Genomic DNA, 10778 nt, shown 5'->3' on the forward strand with positions numbered 1-10778 from the left:
CCTAATTAATGGAGCCAACAGCGATTACTATTTTATCTAAGCTACTTTATCTAGACATAAAACATTATTAAACAGTATAATTACTGCTACTATAATTATTGTATATAACTACTATATTATATAACCACTGTTACTATTATTACCGTACTATTAATAGTAATAGTATCTAGAATACTACAAAATGTGAGGATTCTGTTTAGTTAATTATACTGATGATCTGCTGTCTGAGCAGTGGACTGACTCTAAGTGGATAAGCATGCAACACCTGGGTGCAGCCAGTGCTTTGACACCATCATTACACCAGTACTGAGACAGAAGCCACAGAGGAATATAACTCATTACATATGCACTAATCGCCAATTCACCAATTTCCCTAATTGTCCTTAAGTTTTAATTAACCAATCAGCCATTCAGTAAGTCTTATGGTCACAAAATCAGGTCAATTTGCAACTGACAAATGTCTGAGTGGAGTAATGGTGACTCAGAAAGAAGATCCTTCAGATTTAGTCTGCCATACTTTAAATTACTAAATATACTCAGCTGTATATAATTCATATACAATATCTGTACACCTGAATAACTATAGAATATATGTTTTGTATAAATATTGCATATAAATGATATAACATAAGTATTCTGTAAGCCACCAGACAGCCCTTCAGGGTGAGACATTTGACCCAGTCTGTCGGGTGAACTAATCCCCAAAAACCCTCACTTCTGCCGCCACTGAACTCCCAGTCTCACCCCACAGAGCAGTTGGCACGGGCCAACATATGGGGGGCATTCTCCTCATAAGTCACTTCAGGACGTGGATTATCATCAACTGATTATCTGTCCCAGTTTAATAAAGTCTCCTTAACTCTAACCAACCCCCTCTTACCACCACCCACACCCCCACCATATCCGTCATACCCATCCCCCCACGCCTACTGAACCTCCATCCTACGCACCCCTCCTCTTGATCGACCCTTCTCTAAGCACACCATTCATCCTTCTATTCATAGGGATAAGAGGGGGGTTGGAGGGTGTGGAAGCAATAAAAGCTACCATCCTTGAGCATTTTGTCTTTGCAAAACACACTTAATATTAGAGGAGTTCAGAAGAGATACTTCACACCTTAACAGAGATTGTTAAAGCAACAATTTACATTTGGAGTTGTACCAGTAATAAGATTACATAATTTTAAGTGATAATAACTACTGAACTGGCTGACATGAGCTGAACTATGTGAGAAACTATGTGAGTTCTAACATCTGACTTCTAACTTCTTCTGACAAGGGCCAAGGGTCAACTGTGAGAAAAGTCACCTTCTCTCCCATGAGGGCTGGCTCTATTCCAAAGAAAGGTCTCATCGCCATGGCAGGTCGAATTTCTGCTCCCTCCTCGGAAGGCCGAGGGGAAATGCACACACCGCCCGTCTCTGAGGGAAAGGAACAGAGTACATGTTGAGAAGGGAGGAGAGAGTTGGGGCAGAGGGGAAAAATAACACACTACTTGTATCACCTATATATCACTGCTTTCATCCATGTGCGTCAGTAAGTACACCCTAGTCCATTGCCGTTTTCCATTAGACTTTGGACAAACATTATCCGTGACACTGTTATACAAAGATATAATGGTGCACTGGGCAGTAAGAGGCTAAAGAATATGATAACTGCTAATCCTGTCTGCTACCATTATGAGAGAAGGCAAGAGGTCCAACACTACAACACATTTCTACAACAGTTTTATTTACAATGTACAGTATATTATAATAGTAGGCTATAGAGATAACAAAGAGAAATAATCCAAAAGTTTAGTTTCCTAAAATGGACATTATTTTTTTCTCTGAAGCGTCCGTTTAAGGAGGCACTAAAGGGGTTTTCAAGGAGAACTGACCAAGACTAAGGGAGAGAGAGTGTGCTTGGGGGGGGGGTATTTTAATTCATTTTCAATAGAGGATGCAGATGTTCCACATGCTAATCGCAAATTAGAGCCAAGCCACTGACAAACAGAGTATCAGACAGACTTAATGCATGGCTTCACACGGAACGCACAACAAATTAAGTCAGGCATCTTGAATTTCCCCTGGGGATCAATAAAGTATCTATCTATCTATCTATGGCACTCTTTCTTCAAGTTCATCCGCACTTGCTCGCCACCTCTAGTTTCTCTTCCATTTCTTAGCATAATTAGCTTTGTTGATTATGAATTTATATTACTTTGAGAGAAGCCATCTGCTCTTTTAACTTACTAGCTCCTGCCTTATGCCTTTTTGTCAGCCAGTGATAGAGTGCAATTTCTGAGTTTCAGTCCAATAACACAGCTTAGAAGTTACCATGGAAAAAACACGGATTTAGAAATCAAACTGATACCAACACTTTCAAAAGTCCTAATGGTAAATAATATTACAAATAACAATAGAAGTAATGAGAGTAAATCTTTACCCGTCTGCCACCAAGTATCCACTAGGGGGCATCGGCCATCTCCAACCACATTGTAAAACCAGTCCCAGGCTTCATGGTTGATTGGCTCGCCAACTAATTACAGTAACAAAGTACACAATCCATTGAGCATACATTAAATACACTTGACATTGTACTGTTGTTATGCACAAATCCATTTCAGAGTGTAGAGATATCATAACTTTGTAGTAGAATGTGAATGATACAATCTGGACGATCAGTTGTTTCAGTGGCTTGTAGTTACAAAGCTAAACCAAATCCAGTACTTTTCCACTGTGTACACAGATAAAATGTATTTCTGTCAAGTACAATGAATTGCTTTCATCGCTTGCATTATAACTGCAGTTTCTTTTATTTTAGTCAAAGTAATTGGATCCAAATACACTGGTTGAGTAGATTCATTGTCCACTGTTTAGTATTTAAGGACCACACTGTTGGCCTCCCTGCTGGCCAAAAAAGCTTTTGCCAGCCTTGAGTTCACAAAACACACGCTAAGAAGTGGCCCAGTGCACTGGCACTGAATCTGCCTTCTCTTTGTTAAATCCAGTGAGCACAGAGCTCATTAAAGCTCATTCCATGGAAAGGTGAACCTCAGATCAAAAACACTCCTGGGTAACTCATTAACCTGACCACAGTCATTTGTTTTGAAATTATTTTTTGATCATGGCACATTCTCTGGCACAGAAAAAATATCTCTTTGGTCCCTCTCTCCTACTGCTCTAAATGTCCCCTGTGTAATTTTATAAGGGTGATAAACAGTAGCTGCTAAGGGTACAATGTCCAAACGCGTGCTATAGTGGCACTTCCTGTTCTGTCTAACCTGAGCCGAGGGTTTTCAGCGAGGAGCGGTCATACTTCTTCACCCAGCTCTCATCGTACTTCAGTAGCAGGCGGATGGCTGTCGGGGCACCATAGAACTGATTTATCCCCAGACGCTGCACAGTCTCCCAGTATCGTCCTACAACAGGCCATCAAGACTTATTACATACATCACTTATCAATAAAAAATTAACAACAATGAGGGATATAACACCAAAGCATACGATGATAGAAAATATATAGTGCAAAGGAACTCTGAGTATATTGTTCAATGACAAAAGGAAGTAGCTATTGAATCTTGAATCTTGAATACAATTTGATCTAATCTAATCTAATCTATTGAGATTACATAATAAATAGTGATTACATAATTGGTATACATCGCTAATAGCAAGCAATTAAAGGGACACCAGGCAACGTTTTCGTGTTGATTACTCATCTTCGTAAGTCGGTATATGGTTAAATGACTCATTACAGGGCGAATGAAGACTCTCTCGCCCGCCCCTACTGCCTGTAGGAAGAATATCCCGCTTGCAAGTTCGTACCCGCCGACCGAAGCAGGATCAGTTTATATCCTGCATACAGCACAGAGGCAGGCTAACGAAACGCTAGAGATTGTTGCAAACGTGTGTATAATGGCAGAGCCAGCGAAGACGCAGCGAAAACCCTTGACGGAGGATGCAAAGAAAAGGAAGAGAGCTTCAGACCGAGCGAGGGGGAGTTTCGTAGAGAAAAAGCATCAAGCTTGCCTGGTGTCCCTTTAATACATTTTTTGATAAAAAGCTTTTGAAAGTTAGGTGTTCTGTTGTGACTAAAATTCAAATTCTGTAATGAATGAAGCAGCATACGAACAGCCATAAGTGACAATGGGACGGCTTAAGGACCACCAGTACAACGAAATGCAGTTTAACATCTAAACAGTAGTGCAATCATAAAAAAATGCTTTTCTTTATAACAGTGCTTAAAAAAAAGACATAAAAACACAGATCATGTTAGTCCATTATTAAAGTGCATTAGCAAATAAAGTGCATTCTGTAGTTGTGAGGGATCAGACAGTCCATAGTCCATCATTAGTAAAGGCAGACTGCAGTATGATCATAGAACTCTTTCAACCATAAAGTGCCACTGTCAATGAGTTATTGAGCAACATTGAGGAGTTTATGTCTTCATTGAAACTGAGGCACAAATAACAGCCAAAACTGATAAACAGGCACTATCCAGGCCCCTCAGCATTCGTCAACCTAAATACCACTTAGGCGGTTCTGTCAACTGACTGGCAAACTTTCTGTGACTGTTCAGAGAAATACAGATACTTGATACAAGCTGTGAGGATACATGGAATGTTTACATGGGGAACAGGGGAATAATCCTCTCTGGAGTATATGAGGCTTTTCAGACGCTCACAAAAGCTGCTGTTGACACAACCTGCACTGATATCTCACCTGGGTCTGGGTACACAGGTGTGCTTTCAAAAAGCACAGTGGTAGCACCGTTGCATAATGGTCCATACACAACATAGCTGTGGCCAGTCACCCAGCCGATATCTGCCACGCAGCCAAACACATCGCCTGGTCGGTAGTCAAACACATACTGCAAAGAGAAAGAGCCTGGGTGAGATTACGGTAGAGCAGTGGTCATATTGTGAGTATGATGTACTTTCACAGTCATAGCATTAACTGAAGCATGATAATATGTTGGCCTTATGAAGAACAAATAAGCCATTAATGAGCTCTGAAGGAAATGAGTTACTATCAGTGGAACAATTGTATAGTTCAACAAGCCAGTGTCCCCAAATAAATCAGCTTCATTCAGATCACATTTTGGCCGAGGATAAGAAAGCCCTGAGTCTGTTTGTGTGAGGAAACCTACACATGCATCACCATGGTGCATCTTGCTCATAGTGAGTGAGTGCTAAAAAAAATGCTACAGGTTTACCTGGCCCTCTGCCAAGAAGCCCAGAGTTTCAAGGGGTGATGTGGAATAAAGCAGCTTTGGTCTGTTATTTTATTCCAAACGTGCAGAGTGCCAATGGGACTGAATGAGGATGGGAAGCTAATGTCTGTTTGTGTGCCACTGAGCCGGTAAGCTACTTAGAAATTAGCAGCACATCACATGCGGATTCATCCATGCCGTGTTGTCTAACAGTCATTATAAACAACATCATGGTCAATATTATCATCACACAGCTTTGTTGCTGACAATCCAACCCCCACCCCCACCCATGCTCCCACACCCACACCATGACCTGGAGAGAAGACAGATGTTTCAGCGTGTCACAAAAACAAGCTAATTCTGTTTCAGAGAGGCCTAAAATCTGCTCCCGTATGGTGCATGGATGATGAGCAAGGTTTCTCACAACAAAGGGGGAACATAAGGCTGGAAGAACAAATGCTAGTTGTACACAACAGTTTATCGCTTAATCTGTGTGTTATGATCTGGTAATTCCAAACAGATTCAAAAGATATATCATATGTCACTGATCTGCTGAAGTCTTTCTTATGGTTCTTGCATCACACAACACATTGATGCATTCGATGTAAGATTGTGGAAAAAAAACACATACAAGTATTGCAAAGCAAACCTCTTTGCATGTCATACATGCTCATGTAAATACAAACATGTTTATGACTGGAACGAAAATACTGTTGACATCATAGCATGCTTATCTTGTTTATGTACACACACAAGATCCATCTGGCTGGAGTCAGCTCAAAACAAACAAACAACACATGCATATTAGCTCAAAACAAACAAACAACTCTCAAAGACAAAGAGCTGGTCGGACAGGTGATCCCACCTGGTGAGTGAGGGATGCATAGAGAAGGTAGCCGGCCTGTGTGTGGACGATACCCTTGGGCTTGCCAGTGCTCCCTGAGGTGTAGAGCATGAAGAGCATGTCTTCACTCTCCATCGGCTCTGGAGGACACTCGACTGACTCCTTGGCCATAGCCTGAAAAACATACAGACCCATAACATCACAGAAGGCTCAATTGAGTGGTTGGCTTTGAGTAGTTTGTTTTCACTCAAGGACCCTCAGGGGTCAGATTCCCATAAAATGAGCCAAAGTCCAAAGCTCACTTTTGTCTATATTTCAGTATGATCTTTGAGTAGTGCTTAAGCACACTTAGTCCATTTCCCAGAGGCATCTTGCCAGTGCTCTAGGGTTACCCTACAGTCTTACTGTACCTCTTCTAGTGGAATGTCCAGTTCCCCCATGTGGACTGTGTTAGTGGTCCTCTGAGCTACAAACACATGTGTGATAGACGGGCAGCTCTTCACAGCAGCATCCACAGTGGTCTTCAGGTTGATAACACGTCCCCCCCTCACGGCCTGGTTGCACGTGACCACGGCCTTGCACTGGGCTGGGAAGGACAGGCAAACCAAGTGGAGAATGAGTTAGCGCTCAGAATCCAGAGAATGTTCCGTGACATGCTTAAAATGCTCTCTAAGTTGTTCTACACATGCATACTCTGACTGCGTGCTAAATTTAGAGTGACCTTCAGATGGCAGTGGCCCAAAGGGGAATCTGCCTGTTGTCAGACCCCTACAAAGCTAAATTAATTTCCCTTTATTCTCAAACTGTCTGGCAACGAACCCCATACAATAACCCAAGTAAAAAATATATTATGACTGCATTTATCATAAAAACAAAAATCCTTTTGGAGGACGTATACAGTAGCCAGATAATTGTTGCTATGGGTTTAACCCTACATCATCTGTACATCTGTACCTCCCACCTCTTACCTTAAACTTCAATCATGTTTAACCACATAGACATTTCTAGCTTGTAATGCACTATATGCATGGTACTGTACATGTTTTATCATAGTTCTGACTGCCAGTTAAATCAATATATTTAATTCCCAAAGGATTTTCACAGATTTCGCCGGTGATATGGTTGCCTTAAGGGCTAAGACACTAAAAGTCTTCAGTGATTTATTTTGTACTCCAACCCATTCCCCTGCATAAACGTATTATGTAAGACTCTACCGTATCCTGCAAAGCGTACAGCCAGGTATTTGCCGACCTTGAGGGCCTGCTCTATTTCATATCCTCTACTGGTTTAGAAGTCTCTGGAGTACAGTTTAGATGCCACTAGGAAAAACTGGTCTTATGTCAGCTTTTCCTTTTCGGGAATAAGCACTGTGTCCAAAACACACCAGAACCACTTTTATCACTGCTTGATGTTCCACTTTAAACATGAACTTCTGGGAAGTGTGTACAGTGTTGACACATGCAACACTTATCACCCCTCTCAAGGTGAGAGGAAGAGTGAACTGTGCTAACTATGGAGATAAAATGTGGAGTAGGCTATATCTCATAAATATGCAGTGACCATTAATCTATTTTTGTAGGCACACATTTCAAGGTAAAAGGAAGTCTTAGTTGTTATGCTTGAAAAGGAGTTTAAAAACCCTGATAAACCTTAACCTCATTGTTTAGCAACTATGATGAAATTCGGTAATCCTATCATTTCGCAACAGCTGACACATTCAACAGAATGTTCCTGCCATTATGCATGCTGAAACATTGTTTCCTGTGCGTTACAAAATGTATTTCCACTGTTAATGTTGTGGTTTAATAATGTGAGGTCACGCTTATGTTTAAGGTTGTCAGCAGTCACTTTTGTCCAAAGTGATTTACAATGACATCAATAAACAGCTGAAAGTAAAGTCATATAGCCTAAATAAAACAAATGCTAATATTAGTATATTAGACTACAATGTAACAGATAACAAATAACAATAACCATAAATATAAACAAACCACAACTCTGTGGAGATACAAGGTAAACAAATGTTTTTTAAGATCTCAAAACTATTGCTAGAATTAGGTTAATCATTCCACCAATGAGGAATCATATACAAAAGAGTCTTGACTGTGACCTTACTGTGTTGATGAAAGGCCAACATAGCAGACCCTCATCAGAGGACCACAACCAGCGAGAAGGGGCATAGAGCTGGATCATGGAATTAAGAAAGCAATGCTATGCTATGCTGGCTGCTATAGGAAGACAATGAAGAGTAACTAACAGAGGAGTTACATGTGTCTTCTTTAGCTAAAGATCAGATGTGCTGCTGCATTTTGAGTTATCTGTAATGGTGTCCCTACACAAGCAGATAGGTCAGCTAACAATGCATTGCAACAGTCCAGTTTGGAAATAACCATGGCACAAGTATGTTGTATGCTTATGAACCTGACGAACACCTGCAACATTGAGACTGACAGGGTGTTATGACTCAATGCATATGATCTCTCTCTCTCTCTCTTTCTCTCTCTCTCTCTCTCTCTCTCTCTCTCTCTCTCACGCACACACACACACACACACACACACACACACACACACACACACACACACACACTCTCTCTCTCTCTCTCTCTCTCTCTCTCTCTCTCTCTCTCTCCTCACCATCTTGGATCCTCCCTGCCAAAGCCTCTGAGCTGAAGCCAGCGAACACCACTGTGTGCACCGCACCAATGCGAGCACAGGCCAGCATGGCAGCCACAGCAATGGGCGACACGGGCATGTAGATGGCCACCTGGTCCCCTTTCTGAATCCCATGGCTTTTGAGAGTGTTGGCCAACCGGCATGTAGTCTCCAACAGATCCCTGTGGAGAAATAATGGAGATCCCGTATGCACAGGTTTGAAATAGTTGTCATTCGTTGAAGTTTATATACAATGTAATACCCATCTGTGGGTCTTCTGAAACTGTTAAGACCATGTCTTTCTATTATGTAAATCAACGTTGCCCTAATGAAACCCTTCACATTTTTCTTCACAATGCTCTGAGTGCCCAGAAATGATTTCCTTACACACTTCATTGACAGTGAACATTGTGGGTTCAGCTATCTGTGACAGAGTCCCAAGTATCCTGTTTGTACTCTGAAACAGGAAGTTCTTAAGTAGGCCTACTGTAGCAGTTAGCACATTTTTTATCTGCCAGCACTAGGAATGCATAGTGAGGCTCTGGCATGAAAACCTAACCATTCGGCCCCTAATACAACTAAAAATTAGGATCTTACATACAGCTTAAACAATGTAGGCCTACAACACAAACATATTATGCTAAATACACTTGTGCTTATGTTCAATGTATTCTGTGACGTGGGCTAGAATAGCACTTTGATGAACATGTAAACAATAACCATTGCCACAGCAGATCAAGCAAGTGTTTGCCTTTGCAAAGCATTGCACTATAATCCTACAAGGTGCATCCAACAAATTGCATTAGATCAAGTTTGCATGCATTTATGTCTTATTAGTTGCAAGCAGTGGATTTCAGTTGGTTCTCTGACTGCACTTTACTTTAGTTTAACTTTAGTTTACCTGTAGGTCACTTTAACCTCTGTGCCAGGTTCATCTCTCTCCCACACCAGGGCGAGTTTATCGGGATGACTCGCAACGTGTACATCCAAACAGTTCACTGCCGACCAGAATATCACATGGTGAATTTAGCAGCCGTGACAAGTGCTTTGTCTGTTTAAACAGTGAACACAGTGCTAATAAGTTGATTAAAAATGTCCCAGCCTGATGCACTTTGCTAACGATAGATTTGTATTTATTTTGTGGAACCCGATCTTTAATAATGAAACAAAGACATGGATGTTGCGAGTAGTGCATAAAGTAACGGGTAAGGGTGTGGGGTTTTGGCTCGAATTGTGGTTACGTAATCGGGCTAAGAGAACAACTTGTATGGTAACATATCATGCATGGACTTGTTCTTATTACCAGAGACGTTCAGTTGTCCTCCAAGAAACCAGTTGATTCTTCCTTTAGAAATATCACAGTCCTTCACTTGGTCGAATGGCCTGATCCATGTTAACCTCTCTTTAGCGATTGATCCCCAAAATCTCTCTGAATTCTCCACTGACAGCTCGTACAATTCTGTGTATGTGCGACCAGCGAGAGTTGAGCTTAAGCGCGGCAGTAACTCTCTGTTCTTCACGCCGGTGCTTGATACTGTTCTCCTAAAGTGCAGAGGGACACATCTTTGGTAAGAGTCTTTCCTAAAGGAAACAGTCCCTTTGTTAACGAGAAATAAAACACTTGAACGGCTCCTATGTGCGGCCATATTCCGTCATTAATGTGGAGACCGCTGTCCAGTGTGCGTTATCAAGTTTTTACAGGCGGTGTAAGAGAGAGGAAGGCAGGGATAAGAAAGCGAAAGTTATCCGTTGGACATCCCCATCTGTACCTCTTCAGCACTTCGTGTTTGAGCAATTGTGTTGCGTAAGAAAGGCGGAATAACTTGCAAGAACCCAGCTCATTGAAATAGTCCGTATGCAGCTGTAATCTTGAGGAACACCATACTTCTCTGTGCACTACAGCAATGTACTAGCATCGCTATTTTTGAGCAATTGTCAATTTATGCATGGGCTATTTCGTTACTAGATGTGTCTCAAGCAGTAGGCTAGAGCAGGCTATAAATGATGACACCATGTAGGCTACAAAAGCTTTGCAATAAGTATTCGACCAGTGTCACTTTGACTTATTTTGCCTGTAAATGAACATG

The 10778-nt window shown here is 41.4% G+C and overlaps 1 protein-coding gene across 6 annotated transcripts in view; it reads right to left on the reverse strand.

Moving 5' to 3' along the window:
• The window catches only part of acss1 (acyl-CoA synthetase short chain family member 1), a 16121-nt gene extending 5550 nt beyond the window's left edge, over positions 1-10571 (reverse strand). For 3 of the 6 annotated variants that reach the window (XR_006023228.1, XR_006023229.1, XM_042065231.1), the window contains exons 1-9: positions 9995-10566; positions 9593-9689; positions 8674-8873; positions 6450-6625; positions 6061-6213; positions 4706-4853; positions 3265-3402; positions 2427-2519; positions 1308-1420 (exon numbers count right to left, since the gene is read on the reverse strand). Coding sequence is in view for 4 of the 6 variants with exons in the window: in XM_042065231.1 (XP_041921165.1) it covers positions 1308-1420; positions 2427-2519; positions 3265-3402; positions 4706-4853; positions 6061-6213; positions 6450-6625; positions 8674-8873; positions 9593-9689; positions 9995-10337 (1461 nt within the window). In the remaining 2 variants the exon portion in view is untranslated. Of the gene's footprint in view, positions 1-1307; positions 1421-2426; positions 2520-3264; positions 3403-4705; positions 4854-6060; positions 6214-6449; positions 6626-8673; positions 8874-9592; positions 9743-9994 lie in introns of all 6 variants that reach the window. The other 3 variants (XM_042065229.1, XM_042065232.1, XM_042065230.1) reach the window with 3 other exon arrangements.
• Between the last annotated feature and the right edge of the window lie 207 nt (positions 10572-10778).

This window comes from Alosa sapidissima, chromosome 16, assembly GCF_018492685.1.
Source record: "Alosa sapidissima isolate fAloSap1 chromosome 16, fAloSap1.pri, whole genome shotgun sequence".
Lineage (NCBI taxonomy): Eukaryota > Metazoa > Chordata > Actinopteri > Clupeiformes > Clupeidae > Alosa > Alosa sapidissima.